Raw genomic sequence first — 16,361 nt, forward strand, 5'->3', positions numbered from 1 at the left:
CGTGGAGGGCGGGCTCGCTAACCTGGACGAGAGCCTTCTTGGAGTTTGGCTGGTCGGAGGTGCAGGAGCTGTGAGGGCCCCAGACTGATCTTGTCTTGGGGAGTGGTCCCCCTTTCTTTCTTGAGGCCTTCCCGCCACGCCCAGTTGGGACCACCCCACGTGCCTCCTCCCCTGCAGCAGGCGGTCGAGTGACCATCACGGTTTATCACTCCAAATTTGTAGAGTTGTTTTGACAATTTCTGAGGAGAATATTTCTCGTACAATCTAACTTGGGAAAAGATGAGTTGACAGAAACGTCAGATCGAATAATTTCCATGTTAAAAACTCTTTAATAAAACGCCTGGTCACTCTAAGGCCCAAACTCCATTCCAGGGCCAAGCCAGAGGCATAAAGGGAGGTCCCTGCCTTTCCCTTCAAGGGAGACTCTTCCTCTTATTATGCTACAGCTACAGTGGTCTGCTCACCCCGCGCTGGGCACAGCGCCTCTCTATCACACTTGGATTTTCTGGACCGGGAGCCTCTCCTTTCTCATACTCACCCCATCCCCTGTGCCCGCCAACTGCTCTTCATACCTCAGTTTGAGTCATTTCAGATGCTTTTCCTGGACCTATGGTGAGGCATTCCTGTATATTATTACAGTATTTCCTTAACAAACCCTCTCCGAATCTGCAATTTTTGTTTACTATTGTGTAGCCTATTAGTGTTTGTTGCCTTACAGAAATAACTATTTCAGGTTGAGAAATGATTTAATGATTTTTCCCTGTCCCTAGTATCAGCAATGTTTAGACTGTTAATAATCAAAATACATTAAAAAAAAAAAAAACAACAAACACCTTGGGACAAAGAGGGAAAGGAAAAAAGTATCCTGGAGAAGTGAAAGGCTACCCATTCCAGTATTCTGGCCTGGAGAATTCCATGGACTGGATAGGCCATGGGGTTGCAGAGTCCAACAGGACTGAGCAACTTTCACTTTCATCCTATCTTTAGTATAGCCCTAATCACTATGGGGCTTCAGATCAGTCACTCGAGCCTCTGGGCTTCAGTTTCTTCAGTTGTGAAGTTAGGGAATGGGCATAAAGCACTGAGAAAATCCTCCCTAAGTGTTAGTGAAGGTATTTATTAGTTATTTCAAAGCACTTATTAGATGCATCTACTATACAACAAACAATAAATGGATGGGATTCAAGCCCACATCTGACTCAGATTCAGCCTCACTTCTTTCTCATCTTTAGCCCCTTTACTGAAAATTCCCTCTTCAATTTTTACCTATCAGATGTCACTAGATGAAACACTGTATCCTAAAAGTTCTTTTCAATCCTAAACTATACACAATCCAAGACCTTATCAACATTTAACAGGGATGAATACCAACTCTTGCAACAGCCTTTCCACACACTCAAATCCCTACAACTGGCTCCCTAAATGACTGCAGGTTTCTTGAGTGTCTCCTAGAATAAACACAGTGATGAACCCTGGAGGTGGGCCACTGTTCTTTGTTGACATGGATGTAACAGGATCTGGACCTTCTAATTCAGTCCAGTGTAATAAATGTCACTAATGCTTTCCCATCTACTTCTGTTGTCTAGGGACCTCACATGTGAGTTCATAGGAAAGGCTCATGAATTATAATATCAGGATGTAGGAAGGCAAAAAAGTTTGAATGATTCTGCCAACAGCCAAGTTGTATGAGTCTCTCCTAACCACACACACCTTCCTAGTTTTGGATAACCTTCCCAAATGAGTTTCTTAAGGGCATAGTGCAGGTTTTTGTGTATCCTAATTATCATAGCCCCAGTGCCTAGAACAGTGCCAGTGCCTGGTACATAGCAGCATCCCATAAATATTTGTTGGACAGGTGGACAAAGAGATAAATAAGTGAGCTTCAAGAATGGTAACTCTGCCCTCATCCCTTGTGGTACTGGCTGCTCTCAGAGGGAGAACTATACAATAGTACAGAAATCTTGGGGGCAAAATCAGTGCCCTCTGAAAGTTGCTTAAAAAAAAAAATCACTGAATGAGGAAAGAACTGGATAGCATCCTTTCCTCTTGAATGGGCTTGACACTTGAAATCTCTTCTAGATAAGCAGTTTTTACACAGCACAAAGTAAGTTACTCTGTACTGCAGCAGAACACAATATAAAACATAGTGGCTTTAGGACAGTCAGAACTGACCCTGAAGACCTTTTGCTAGTCACCCTCTCTGAACATCACATTCCTCATCTGTAAAAACCAGATCACCTACACACAACACACTGCTGGATGCCTAACCAATAGTCCTTATCCCTTCTTGCCTAGCAAACATAACATCTTTTTAATTCACATGACTCATAAGATAACTTGTAATTAATCTAAGCCACTCATGATGGATGATCTCATTTGCTTTGCCAATGACAGAATAGTGAAAAGATGACCCATTTCTAGCAAATGAGACATTAGGCCAGATCTGTTGGGGCTTCCAGGGATTTCCTTTCTTTAAAATGAAACACTGGGAAAAATTAGTCCCTCTTCTGCAAGACTTTGTTCTGTCAGCATTTCCTTCCTGGAATTATACAAGCAGTCTTGGGATTCTGAGGTGAACAAGCATGAGGATAAGATAACACAAAGGTTAGCAGAGCAAGAATCTGTTACGTGGTATTATTAGTGAACCACTGAATAATCCAACCTTAGAGCCACATAAACCAGCATTTCTTGTCATGTGATAGTTTCCTTATTTAAACCAATTTAATCAGGTTTTGTTACATGCAATTGAAGGTGACGGATAAATTACTTCATGTGAATGCTGTGAAGATGCAACCAAATTATAAAGGATACCGTACAAAACACCTGACCAAGTACTTCAAAGTACCCACTTCCTATTCCTTTTCCAATTCACCTCCATTCAACAACCCCAAAACCTGCCTTTTTTATAAGGAAAGTTCCTTGCCTATAGAAGGTGAGGAACGTTCCTAGAAAGGTTCCTCAAAATTTCTTTGTCCCAAAAAGACACTGCCAAGAGGATAGTGGTGAGGCTGCTACATTCCAGAGTAAGAGGACAGTGGGTTCCTGTAGGGTAAGCCACGGTAGCCTAAAAGTCTTGATCTGGTATCCTGGGAAGGTAGTTATGATACTTAAATGGAGAGCTTTGAAATGCACCTCATCCTCAGCAAGTCCACTTTTCTAGCTTCTTTACATTGCTGTTTTAAGAGTGCTTCTGTCATGCTCTGTGCACCTTCTAAGCCTGTGAGGTTTCCTCAGCTTATAGCCAAAGGAATAAATACCTTGAAAGCTAGGATCAAAAACAGAGCTGATTTTTCAATTCAAAGCTACTTCACATTCAAGCAGTATAGCCAGTAGTCTGAGGATGCCGCAAGCTCAGAACTTGAAAATATTCTTCTTTTTGCACTATAAAACCCTTTCCTTCAGCTGCCAAACCTACTCCATGATTCTGGGGTCTGTTAAGCCAAGTGATACCCAACAAATATACAACATCTTTCTATCTTAAAGGCACTTGACTGTAGTGACAAAAAAGTGCTACAGTATATTCTGCCAACTGAAAGAACAGAGGGAAGGCTGCTCAACCACTCCTGGAAAGGGATATCCACGGGTGCTTAGCAACACCTGAGTAGCAAGCATCAGCCAAATCCTGAAACTTTTTTTTAACACCAATCATTTATGGCAATGAAATTTATGGTCAAAATGTGGTATAGTGATCATCTCCCCATTTGCTCTGCTAAACACTTTCTACTTCATTAACCATCTTAAGTCTTGTTTCAACTGGGAAAAATTTCCTACATGTTCCAATTTGCTCTTCAACTCCAACCAACCTCACTACTCCATGCTGCAGAAAAGCAGCATGGGTTTGGCTGGCTTGCTTCCAAGAGAATCTGGCAGGGGTCACAGGTTAGCACTGCAATTTGACGTCCACAACACTTGGCCTCCAGAGGAATGCAAGGCCCGCTTTTGTACATGCTAGCTGCCACTGAAATTTCTCACTGGGCCCTGTGCCAGAATCCTTCCCTGTGCCATCTTCTCCCAGTACACACAGAAATAATCAATGTTCTAGGAGTACCAGGGAGGAATGCTGAACTTACATGCTTGATAACTGCACCAAGAACTTAAGGCACAAAATCAGAGACCCTCAAGGCTGGAGTGAGTGAGAAACGGTGATGACAATCTGGTTCAACGTTTCTGCTTACCTGAAGATTCAGGAATGCTGAATCCATCCTGCAGACTCAGTATCACTTCTCGAGTCTCCCCTCTGTACTCAAGAACCACAGATTTCTAGTTCATTTCAATCCTAGTCATAAATACTGACCCCTCCTCATATACACTATGGCCCTGAGAGGAAAAAAAATCAGTAGTTTCTGCAGCTAGGAGTTCACAGGCTCTGGGGAAAACAAGTCATAAGAGAAAATAGAGCAAGCTGCTAAGTGCTACCAAGTGCACTGGAATACGATCTAGGACACTGGATAGAAACAAAATTAGGTTTGTTTATTTCATTGTTTTACAAGTATCTCCTGAGGATAGGAGGAAGCTGGAGGTGGAGGTAGTGGTGGTGGTGGTTGTGAACAACTTGGAAGTCTCAGTCTTAGCCTGATTTAAGTTAGGTTTTCCAATGCTCATTTTCAAGAAAAACTGGAGAATGACCATATAGTTACAAGATCCCAGAGAAGATGGAGTGAAGGATGGTAAAATAAGTAGAATACCCTCCCCCTCACCACAGCAGTTTTCCTGCTGTGAATCATGTCGTTGTTGAATCCTGTTCCACTCTCCTCACTATTCTGAGTGACCTGACAGTCATCTTAGGTTCTATTTCCTGATCTCTTGTTTCCCAGAGTCGTACACTAGGTTCCTCTTGCCCTACTCTTTCCTAAGCCATCCTGTCCATTCCTATGGCTTTAACTACCATCTCTATGATTATGAATCTCCTATCTGTAACTGCAGTTTTGGAGTCTTCCCTGAGCACCAAAATATAAATGTTTACTGGAAACCTGGGAACCTCAAAACTCAGTCTATAAAAGGCTAATGGTTTTTCTTCACAAAATTCACCACCTTCCTTCTCCGGTCTCCCTTTCCCCCAATCTTGGCTTAGAGGAATGTCCCAGCATACTCACTTGCTCAAGCAAAGTGGATATTAGCCTCTGCTTCTTTCTTCCCATTCCATCATTCACTGAGTCCTATTAATTTTACCTCCTGAGTGTCTCTCCTATTTGCTCTTTCCTTTCTATCTTCATTGCTACACAGCCTTATATAGCCTTCTTTGCAGTCCTCATAATCTGTCTAAATGGTACCAAAGAACCATTTGGCTACTCATATCCCCAGCCAAACTTTTTAAGCTCCTTAAGGAGAGAAACACTGTTTTCCTCATTTTTTAATTGTGCCTGCTTACTCCCCAACAAAACTGCTAGACACCGTGCTTTACATGTTTGCTGAATGAAGAATAAATGGAAACCCTATGAAATGATTACATATAATCGGCAGTTTCAACACTCTGGAATTTGTTTTACCCACTTTACTCCTTTAGAAAGTGATGATTCTGCTCTTCTCACAATCTATTATTCTAATGTAAAATCTATCAGAGATACAATTAATCCCAATGGTTTGCTTTGCTAAGGAAAAAAAAAAGAGAGAAAGAGACCGCACTTTAGAAATAGAAGCCACTGTTGTCTTTATAAAACACAGAATTGTGCTGCTGCTGTTGCTTGCTTCAGAAGAAACTGTACATTACAGCTGCTGGGATAATTTTACAATGGACTGGACAAGGTACAGCTCAAAGCAGGACACAAACACAAGTCTCATAGGGAAACAAATGCGAACAAGTACACAGCTGTGGGGCTCCAGGGACATTTCCCCATCCATGCTGGACTTGAGAGGGATAAAAAGTTTAGAAACTAAAGTGAAACCCAGAGTAGTCACACATGCCCACCAGATGGCTGCTAAGTGCAACATCATACACCAATCAGGTTGGACTGTGTGCACAGGAGTCATTTCATTTTTCCTTATTGCTACTACACCAGGGGAGTCAGTGCATTTGACACATTGTCTTTATTTGCACAATCCTTGGAGGGTTTCCTATTTTCCTTTTCAAAGAAGGAAATCTGCCTTTCCTCACCTTTTTCTGTTTTGTTTTTTGTTGATGTTGTTGTTGTTCTGAGCCCACTGCCTCCACCACCTTTCCTGGGCTCCCGAACAGCAGCCAGAGGTTCTAAGTCAGTAGGAGTAGAGTGAGGGGAGAGCACCAACCTAGCCTCTCTCCCTGCCCAGGGAGAAGGCAAGTCCTAATAAATGGGAGAGAAGAGAAAACCAGAGAATCCCTTCTCCCTGATCGGCTTAGAAGGCCAAAGAGGAAAGAGTGCCCTGCATAACCCTGCCATGATCAGACTTTAAGAAGGAAGGCATCCCAGCTACCATCCAGGACTGGCCGTGGCCCAGCAAATATAAATAAAAATAACTTCCCCCTGATGTAGTTTCCAAAACTGCATCTTAGTCAGTTTGAGATGACTTTCTACCCTGAAGGGGGAAGGACCATTCACCTTTCTTTGTTACACATAATGCTAAGTCTAAAACACTGTCCCACTAGCCGTGCAGATATTCTATGGGTCAGCTGAGAAATAATTGTGTCCCCTTGGCTGCCCATCTTGCCGGCCTCATTTACAGGATTCTGGACAAGAAAAAGAAAACTATCCAAAAACATCACTGCTTAGTCAAAGAGGAGGCTATAGAGGAGCTACTGAGTAGATGGGAACCAGGAGCTTTTTAGGGAGGTTTCACACTTTTAGTTACCTTCTTTTTCAACATTAATTTCAGCCTAAGTTCCCAGCAACAACAGCCTCACGCTTATCCCCAGAGGCCAGCAGTAGCACCTCGGCCCCAATGAGTCAGGCTGGACTGGAAAAGTGATCAGTGAGCAGGGCTCTCCTTTCCCATGTTTTAGCCAAATTCTCGCCATTCTCTTCCCATTCCTCCTTCCCCCACGTCTATCCCCTAACCCTTCAACCCTGGATAGCCAGAAAGGTCAATGCTAGGACATCCTCAGAAAAGAGAAGCCCCGGGTACAGAGAAATGAAACCACATCTAGAAAAAGCAACAAGAGAAACCACCTCCAAAGAGTGGACAGGTGTGGAAGTTGCCAGAAGCCTTCCTGATTTCATGCCAGATGGGCAGGCCTTCTGCTACACCTTCACATAAAGTTTGAGGGCAGTCCAACCCAGGAAGGCTATCACTAGGCTTGGGAAGCAGATTCTTGGTCTTCTGCAGCCAAGGAGCTAAGCCTGACCTTGCCAGCTAACAGTGGGATCATTGTAGCCATGCAGAGAATTCATCATCACATAGGCAGATAGGCAGGCAGGCCAGCAAGCAAGCTGAATGAACAGAAAAAAATAAAACGAGGCCAGGGAAGGAGAGAGGAGGAAAAGGAAGGCAAAAGAGCAGAACAAAGGGACCAGGAGACTTGTCTAAGAGGATGAGACTGGGGTGTCCCCAGCACTTCCTCTGAGCCTAGGTAAGAAGCACCACTTTAACCAAATCAAAGAAAGCCAAGCTTATTGCCAACACCACTTCTCAATCTGCATGCACCACCTTTCGAAGAAGAATCCTCAAGGTTAAGGGTGTTTTTCAAGTCTCAAAGATAGAAAGAAAGAAAGAAAATCACAGCAAGATGTCATGTTCTTGCCACTGCCCAAGCTTGTTTCTTTTATTTATTAAATGGCATGTAATTGCCTAAGGGCTAAAAAATGCCAAGCCTCAGCTCAAGACCCAACTGGAGAGAGTGAGGCAAAGAGAGAAAAAGGAGAGAACACAAACTTGTTGCTGAGAGTAGGTGACTACCACCAGCTCTCAATGGACATTTGCAAATGCTGGTGAATGACTGGACCTTCCAGGAATACTGCCCTGATCCCAGCCCCAAAACACACCCGAGAAGAGAACACTCAGAGCCCACTGTCCCAAGAGAGCTCCCCTCCCCAAAGGGTGACTAAACACGAAGTAGACAATATATGAAGGCGATGGACAGGGCAGATGGGAGTGTTGGCATCACTCTCTTAGGCACTTGTGTAAGGAATGTAGGCTCTCCAGTGAGCTGCCTCCTCCCAGAGCCCTCCATTCTGTTTTCAGCTGGGCTATGCCCACAGGGCACCCCATACTGTAGCCAGTAGGAAAGAAGTGAAGGAAGAGTTACTCAACAGTCCTGATGCCTTCTCCATAATCAATGTTTGTGCTACGTTTTGTGAAGTTGCTGAACAAAGTAGCCAACCAGAACAGAACCTGGGATAGACTGTTTTGCATAGCAAATCTGGGTCTGTACAAGGGCTGCTGGGGAGGGGAAATGGTAGCTCTACTGCATAGGCCCATATTCAGACCGGCCTTCCGCTGGCTGGCCTTGAGCCTGAGCTAGGTCTAAATAGTCATGGCTTCATCACCAGATTGGGGTAAACCCAAGCCCAGGCTCCTCAAAAAGAGGCATTTCCACACTGAAGCTGCAACTCCTATCCCAAGCAGTGGGACAGGAAAAAAGGAACAGTCGAGGAAAGAGGAAGCCTTGCTTCAAGGCCAACAGGCCCCAAGCTAGAACCCCCTACTTTTCCAGTTCTGCAAGACAGCCAAACCCCATCTCTACCCAGGAAGACAGGAAAAAAAAAGAAAACAAAGCCCATGCCATCCACTCACATGCCCTAATGGGAAATCAGGAAAAAGTCATTTGTGTAAACAGAAGCAATAGGGAGCAGCAAAATCCCCCAGCCTATCCACAGGACACGCTGAAATCTGGGATAAGCCAAGTATCAGAGGATAGTCCAGAGGAAGGAAAGATGCACTTGCAGGAAAGAGTGCAGGGAAGTGCAGCAGAGGTGCCTGCAGCAAGAAAAAGGTATTATTTGCACAAAGGGTGGAGCCTGAACCCCACTTGTGGAGATAACCACACCCTACAGAGCCACGCCAAAGCAGGCCAAAGAACAAGTCAGGTACGTAGTTCCTTTGATGGCTCAATGTTTCTGGGATGTAAACTCACTGGGCATGGGAGGGATTTATTTCCAGATTTTGGCAATAGACTCAGGTTATGGTATAAAAATAACATTTAGTTTTTGCTTTTCCCCCCCTTATTTTAGACCTAAAGATCATCTGTTGTAAGACACCCCAATTAAAAAATATTGAAACATAAAGAGGCTTGACCATCAGGGAAAAGAAGCCAAGAGTGAGAAATGCTATGAAAGTTAACTCCAGACCCAGGCAGGTGGGGAGAAAGCGGGGACAAGAAGAAAGGAGACATTAGCGGAAAGGCCAGGGGCCAGTCATCTCAGCAGCTCCTAGACTTGTCATGTCTGAAAGTGCAAATGTCAATGGATTTTAACCATCTTGAGGTCGTGATCTTTTTAAAAGCTCAATGAATATGGAAGTCAATTCCTTCAAATGCAAAATAGCTGGCGCTCTGGCTGGAGGCGTGTTGGGTACGGGGTATTTCATCCCAACCTACCTCCTCTCCCACCCCCACCCCGCCCCCAACCCGCCCCCACCCCCCAAAAGGTACAAAAGGTTGCAGTTCTGCAGCATTACCATTACAGGGAAGGCACTGGTTACCCACCAGCAGGCGGAAGGAAGACAGGGTCGTGTCACTTCAGAGCTAAGTGCCATAGTGCCTTAAGTCTTACTAGGGGCTGGATGTCTGTCAGGTGTAAGGTGGGGTAGAAAAGGAAGAGAAAGAGGAATAAGGGAAAGGGGAGTGGCAGCTGGGGGAGGGGCAACCAAAATCATTAGCATTAAAAATCTTCCTACAAGCTGGATTCTCAACCCATTAAAACATCTAGTATCCTAAAATATTGATCTGCATCTGATTTCGTTTTTCTTCTTAAACAAATCTAGACCTTTTCTGATTAAGGCTCCTAAAAAATCCTGCCCTCCTCCCACCCACTTTCTCAAGCCCCTCACTTTTCCGTCTAAAGTATCAAACCCAAACCTACCAGCTTTTGTCCGCAGGGCTGCAGAGCCGACCTTACCAAGCTGTCAGGCATGAGTCTTTAGCACTGTGAGTCACACGAGACACCTGTGTATATGGTGGGCACCGCTGCTGCCTCTCTTGGTCCAGTGGGTTCAGGGCCAGGTGTGACAAGATGGGGTGAGGGGTTGAGGGCATGAGGTGAATATCAGAGATTTCTGGCTGGTGGTCTGGCTTACTGGCCCTGTTCCCCACCCTTTAGCCCCCTCTGCAGAAGGAAAACAGGGCCTTCTGCATTCCTCCCTACCCCCACCTCCCTCCTCCCTGTTTCCTCTGGATTTGGGCGGCACAGCTCTTGGGGCTTGGAAAGCTTTCTTCTATCCAGTGAGGTAACAGCGTTCTGCCTTCAAGCGAAGTACATGGTGCGCAGAGTATCCTGGTGAACCTGCACGGCTTTGGCCAGGGCCTGGGGGTCCCGCCCATTGCTCTGCCCCGATATGTGGCTCCCCTCTCCACTGAAAAGGAAAAATGAAAGAAGTCCTTCCTGGTGAACTGAGCTGCCACTAACCCTTCCCCCACCCCTAGGGTGCCAATTCCCATACCAATTAAGAGAAAACCCCAACCCAGATTTGGGCTGACAAGCTCCAGGACACCAAATTGGACAATCCTCGTTTCCTTCTACCCAAAGAAAGTTGAGAGGGTCTGGTACCAGAGGCTGAAGCAAAAAGGAAGCCAGCCTGATCCCAGGCCTCACCTGTCATGCTCTTTGTCCACTAGGTGGTATCGTGCCCGGAAAGCCACCAAGCGGGCATAGTAGGCAGGTGCTGGAATTGAGACGGAGCGTGTGCATCGTACATAAGTGTGGCACAGCTGGTACGTCAAGATCTGGAGCTCATCCGCTGTGAAACGGTTGTCATCCCAAAGGACATAGTAATGGGATGGTCGGCTGGTGCCCTGGGAAGATAGGAAGGTGAGGGGCCCCAGGTTGAGCAGACGGGATGGCTGACAATAAGGAACAGGATTACCATTATGAGTATGGCTGGGCTGGAAGGCCCACCCATGAAAAGGCAGACACAAAGCCACCTTTGTCATAAAGCACCCATTGTATGGGCAACCTGACTAAGATGTTGGAAGTTACACTTATGTTCAAGTGCACAAAGGGCTTATTAAGAGAACAATCCTGATTTGAATGCCACTCAGTTATGAATGATATATTCTAGAGGTAATGGGAATGATTAACTATCTTTGACCCACTTGATACCCCAGGACATAGCCCAGCTACCTGGATGCCTGCGTGGCTGCACAGATAGAAGTCAAACTCAAATGGGTGGGTGATGTTGGTGTCCACAGTGGTCCCAGCTGGGATGTTACCACTCTTCCCAATCTGTATAGAAACAAAGACAACCAAGATCCCAAGACCTGCCTGGCCCTAACTAGGGCCCCGACTCAATTCTAACCTGACTCCATCAGAATCCCAAAAATAAAGGAGAAGTTGCTGTTCCCAGAGAGTGTCCTGGGCCTTGAAATAACAGGCTTCTAAAGTCACACAGACCTGTGTTCAAGTGCTGCTTTCACCATTTATTAGCTGTGTGATCTTAGCAAGTTATTTAACCTTTCTGAGGTTAAACTGGAGGTAATAACAGTACCTACCTCACAGGGCTGCTGTGAGGAAGATGCCATGCAGAGTGTCTGGCACATAGAAGTTCAATAAATGGAAGTTCCCTTTCCCATCTCTGGGAGCTGGTCTATATATGGGGTCTATAGGCCAGGGAGCTGGGAGAAGGGAGATCAAGTATAAGGGAAGAAGGGGAGGAGGGGAGAAGCGGGAAACAAAGGAAACGAAGCAGCAGAGGAAGGACCACAAGAGTTAGGGGGAAGAAAGGTGCCAGGGGCAATGGACAGGCCAAGGACTAAATCCCCAGATTTCATTTCAACAGCTTCTTTCATACTAAAAGAAGGGAGACAAGATAAGGGTACAGTGACTTCCTCAATCCCTCACTCACTCGCTCATTCTTGTCAGCACAAAAAAGACGGGTGTGATGGCGTTTCTGCACCACAATATAAGTGATTCCGGGCTGGTAGTCCTTTTCCAGTTTGATGCAGGCATCACGAATGGCCAGCAGCTCATAGTGGAGGATCTAGGCACAGGGTGAGGAGGGAGACAAAGAGACACAGCTCCTCTTGAGTTCATACATCTTTCTGGACTAAGGGTTTGCCACTTGTAATACGGCTTTTTGTTCAGCCTCCCTTGATAAGCTGACACCCGACCATTAGAGACGATAAGCCCTTCCTACCAAAAATCAGCCTTACACAGGTATACCTCAGAAATATTGCAGGTTCAATTCCAGACCACTACAATAAAGTAAGTCACACAAATTTTCTGGTTTCCCAATGCATACAAAAGTTATGTTTATACTACACTGTAGTGTATTAAGTGTGCAGCAGCATTATATCTTAAAAAAAAAAATGAAACAATGTACATATCTTAATTTAAAAAATACTTTATGGCTAAAAAATACTAACCATCACCTGAGCCTTAAGCGAGTCATAGCAGTAACATCAAAGATCACGGACCACAGATCACCATAACAAATATAATAATGAAAAGTCTGAAATATTGCAACAATTACCAAAATGTAACAGAGACATGAAGTAATAGCAAATGCTCTTGGAAAAATGATGCCGAATCAGACTTGCTGGACACAGGGTTGCCACAAACCTTCAATTTGTAAAAAATACAGTATCCGTGAAGCACAATAAAGTGAAGTGCACTAAACGAGGTATGCCTGTAGACAATTCACCTGATGTGCTCCTATAAAACCGAGCTGGGAGGCTTAGTGTCAGCAGAGAGCACTCACCTGGTTACCATGCATAGTGAGACCTAACATCAAGACACAGAATCAAGGTTCACAGAAAAATCACAATGTCCAAAGGAAGGACAATTTTAGGATCAGGAGGAAAATGGGCGTTCCCCACGGGAGCAGACAGGGTTGGGACCGCCACAAGAGAGCAGACACAGGGTTCAGGAATGGCTGTAGAGCGAGCAGATAAATTCAGTTCTATAAAAAAGCATTATCATAAGAAAACAGACTAGCCAAAGAAGCCACAGGTAGAAAACCATAGGCAGTAGCTGCCTTGTGGCCTTGGATGGCAGATATGGGGAGTAAAAACTATATGGTAGAAGTAAATAGAATTTATAATCAATTAGAACTAAGTTTAAACTCAAGTTTTATCTAATTTTATTACTTTGAGCAAGTTATTTAACCCCTTTAAGTCTCATTTTCTCCACATTTACTAAAGTTACTAATAAGATCAACCTCACAAAATTGTTGTGAAGAGGAAAACAAATAATTAAGTGGAAACATAAAAAACCTAATAGGGGCTTAATGACTGCTGATTGCTTTGCATAAGCAGTATGAATTTTAACCCAAGGCTATGTGAAGCCACAGGACATCTCTGAACAGATACATGTTATAAATTTATCTGGTACTTTAGGAAACATTGTATGACTCGGAGGAAATTGAGCATAATAGTTAAGAGCATGAACTCTGGAATCTGACCAACTTGTCTGAATCCTAGCTCCAATGCTCATTAGCTTGGATGACACTGAAGAAATCATTTAACATTTTCAAGCCTCAGTTTCATCATCTATTAGGTGGAATAATAATTACTTCATAGGATTCTTGTAAGCACTGAATAGAGCACATACAAAGTGGTTAGCACAGTTCATGGCACATAAGAGATACCCAATAAATGGCAGTGATATTACTTTTTATTAAATGGCAGAAAAGATCAGTTCACTATATTAGTCTAAACAATAAACTATGAAGGCTTAGCAGGGAGATAGAATAAAAAGAACACTGTAAAGGTCAATAGCGGTGTAGCCACCAGATCAGCAGGATCACTAAGAACCTATGAGAGCTACAAATTTTAATGCCCCATCCTAGAATCACTGAAGCAGAAATTTTAAGAGTGGAGCTCTGCAAACTGCTTTAATAAGCCCTTCAAAAAGATTCTGATGGATGCTAAAGCTGGACAGTGAAGTGAAAGTTGCTCAGTCGTGTCCGACTCTTTGCAACACCATGGATTACACAGTCCATGGAATTCTCCAGGCCAGAATACTGGAGTGGGTGGCCATTCCTTTCTCAAGGGGATCTTCCCAACCCAGGGATCAAACCCACGTCTCCGCGTTGCCGGTGGATTCTTTACTAGCTGAGCCACCAGGGAAGCCCAAAGCTGGAGAACCACTGGTCTAAAGAATCAGTCTTCAACATGAACTAACTAGTAAACAGGCACCGAGGGTCTTTTATTACAAGAAGAAAGGTTTATCAATGACCGTACACACCGCCTCTCAGTTGGGATCTCTGCTTCCAGGCCTATTCCATTTAGGAAACCTCCATAAGTAGAAGCATCTCCCAGTGTCAACAGCTTAAGTAAGAGGGCAGTACTCTCTGCTACCATCAGGCCCTATGGCCTCAATGTGAAGGTTTTCTTGACCTATTGTGGGCCCTACCTGGGGGAGCTGGCCTTCAGGAACCCCATCTCGGTAGAAGATGATGCGGGTAGGCTTGAAGCGGGTGGACTTGTAGAACTGGATGAGCAGCTCACGTACCATGTAGGATAAGTCTTCAATGATCTCCTGCCGAGGTCGCTGCACCCGCACAGTAGCACAGTAACGGCTGGGGTGGGCATCCATGCTGCCTACCACCTGATAATCAAAGAGGCAGGATCAGCTCCCAAAACCTCCACCCTCCCAACACTGTTAGTTCTGGGTTTGGGGAAAGACTTCTTAGTAAATAAATAAAAAAAAAACTACGAAATCAAATGAGAAGGTTTATTGGATTGAATAGCCCTGGTTTCAATCTCTGTTCTATCACACACATGGAAGTCATTTAACCCACCTGATCTTCTTGTTCCTCTTCTCAAATGGCGATAAGAGTAACACCTGCTTGCAGTACTGGTGTGGCACACGTTAAGTCATCATGCCCGGGACCTCACCCACAGTAGGTACTTGCTAAATTTGATTTTCCCACCCCTTGCAGAGGGGCATGTGATGGTCCAGCAATATTAGCTCAAAGAGTGACCTCATCCAAAAGACAAGCTAATCTTTTCTTCAAATGCTAATCTACCCCAGGAACTACAGTGAAGAGTGTTCTTGTGGGTGGTAGGAATAACATTATATTCTAAGGGGACAGTGGCCAGAGACTAGGATGGATGGCCACAAGGAAAATAAAGATAAGCATAGTATAGGGTTTCCCCACATTTACTGAGATAGGCCCAATCTGCCTAGAGAAACATGAAGGTTCAAACAAACAAATGAGAAAGAAGGCCTGGTCCCATTTGTCAACTGAGAAGCCCTGTGAAACAGGGAGCAGAGAGGTCAGAGGTCAGGAGGGGGATTAGAGAGCTATCTAATCTACCAGATGGGTCAGGGGTACAGACAGCAAAGAGTAAAAGTAACTAAGTAATTCACTTAAAAGGGGTTTCAGAGAAGAGATATGGTCCTTCCCATATCCCAAAAGTGGGCACAGAGAGAAAGAGGGAAATTCAAACACAGAACATAAGTGATGGAGACATAACCAAGTCTCTGGCCCCAGTCTACTCTCTCACTGCTCTCTCTGAAAAGAAGATACCATACAGAGTTAGCTTTATTAAAAAACCAAGGGACTGGTTAACGGGCATGATCAGCTGAAACAAAAAGATCTTGTGAAGGGTCAAGCCACAGACTTGAGGGAAGGAAATCAGGTGTAGTCTTGGGGACTCAGAAGAGAACCTTACGGGGAAGTTGGAAAGTATCACTCACTGCTGTGATAGAAGGTTTTTTCCCATCCCCTGCTGGTGGGTGTGTAACATCTGCTCCCAGGAATATCACTGGTTGCTGAAAGACTGCAGAGCTAAACAAGGAAGAGAAAACAAATGGTGAGGAGTTGGGTCTTCTTTCCCTGGCCCCATCTAGCACCCACTCTGGTCCCCTCTCCCTTATGACTCACTCTGCCTGGACAGTGTCCTATCTTTTCATCAATCTCCAGTATATTACCTTGCTTGACAAGGGCAAGTAAGCAATAGAGTTCATACCGCTGGTGTGGGACTAGGATGTTGTTAATGCCACCAAGTTTGACATTGATCTTCAGGCAAAGGTTAGACAGAGTCTGAGGTGAGGTCTTGACCACGTTCTTCACTTGCACACACTGTGTAGCCATTCCCAAGAGAGTATCTCCAACACGTTTCACTTCAGCTATGAGCAGGGAAAGAACTGATTAGTGCATTCAGCAAATATTTACTAAATGTCTACTTGATTCCAGGAAGTATACAAGGTACTAGGGAACACAATGGTGACCAGAAACATATAGGGTCCCTACTCTTATAGTGCTTACTATCTAGTGACTAATTTTAAAAATCATAAAAAGCATAACAATGATAAATGCTACAACAGGAAACTTCACAGAGCTATGATGCA

The 16,361-nt window shown here is 44.5% G+C and overlaps 2 protein-coding genes across 3 annotated transcripts in view; both read right to left on the bottom strand.

Annotated features, from left to right (window-relative positions):
• Window positions 1-9,442, bottom strand: part of LOC136154271 (protein argonaute-3) — a 125,335-nt gene extending 115,893 nt beyond the window's left edge. Inside the window, exon 1 of the mRNA XM_065916572.1 lies at window positions 23-9,442. The gene's annotated coding sequence lies outside the window, so the exon portion shown is untranslated. The remainder of the gene's footprint in view (window positions 1-22) is intronic.
• Window positions 9,443-9,497: 55 nt separating this feature from the next.
• Window positions 9,498-16,361, bottom strand: part of LOC136154298 (protein argonaute-1) — a 30,603-nt gene continuing 23,739 nt past the window's right edge. For both annotated transcript variants that reach the window (XM_065916607.1, XM_065916614.1), the window contains exons 13-19: window positions 15,980-16,139; window positions 15,708-15,798; window positions 14,418-14,612; window positions 11,908-12,042; window positions 11,187-11,288; window positions 10,659-10,858; window positions 9,498-10,419 (exon numbers count right to left, since the gene is read on the bottom strand). In XM_065916607.1, the coding sequence (XP_065772679.1) occupies window positions 10,311-10,419; window positions 10,659-10,858; window positions 11,187-11,288; window positions 11,908-12,042; window positions 14,418-14,612; window positions 15,708-15,798; window positions 15,980-16,139 (992 nt within the window). In that variant the 3' untranslated portion in view covers window positions 9,498-10,310. The remainder of the gene's footprint in view (window positions 10,420-10,658; window positions 10,859-11,186; window positions 11,289-11,907; window positions 12,043-14,417; window positions 14,613-15,707; window positions 15,799-15,979; window positions 16,140-16,361) is intronic.

This window comes from Muntiacus reevesi, chromosome 1 (genome assembly GCF_963930625.1).
Source record: "Muntiacus reevesi chromosome 1, mMunRee1.1, whole genome shotgun sequence".
Lineage (NCBI taxonomy): Eukaryota > Metazoa > Chordata > Mammalia > Artiodactyla > Cervidae > Muntiacus > Muntiacus reevesi.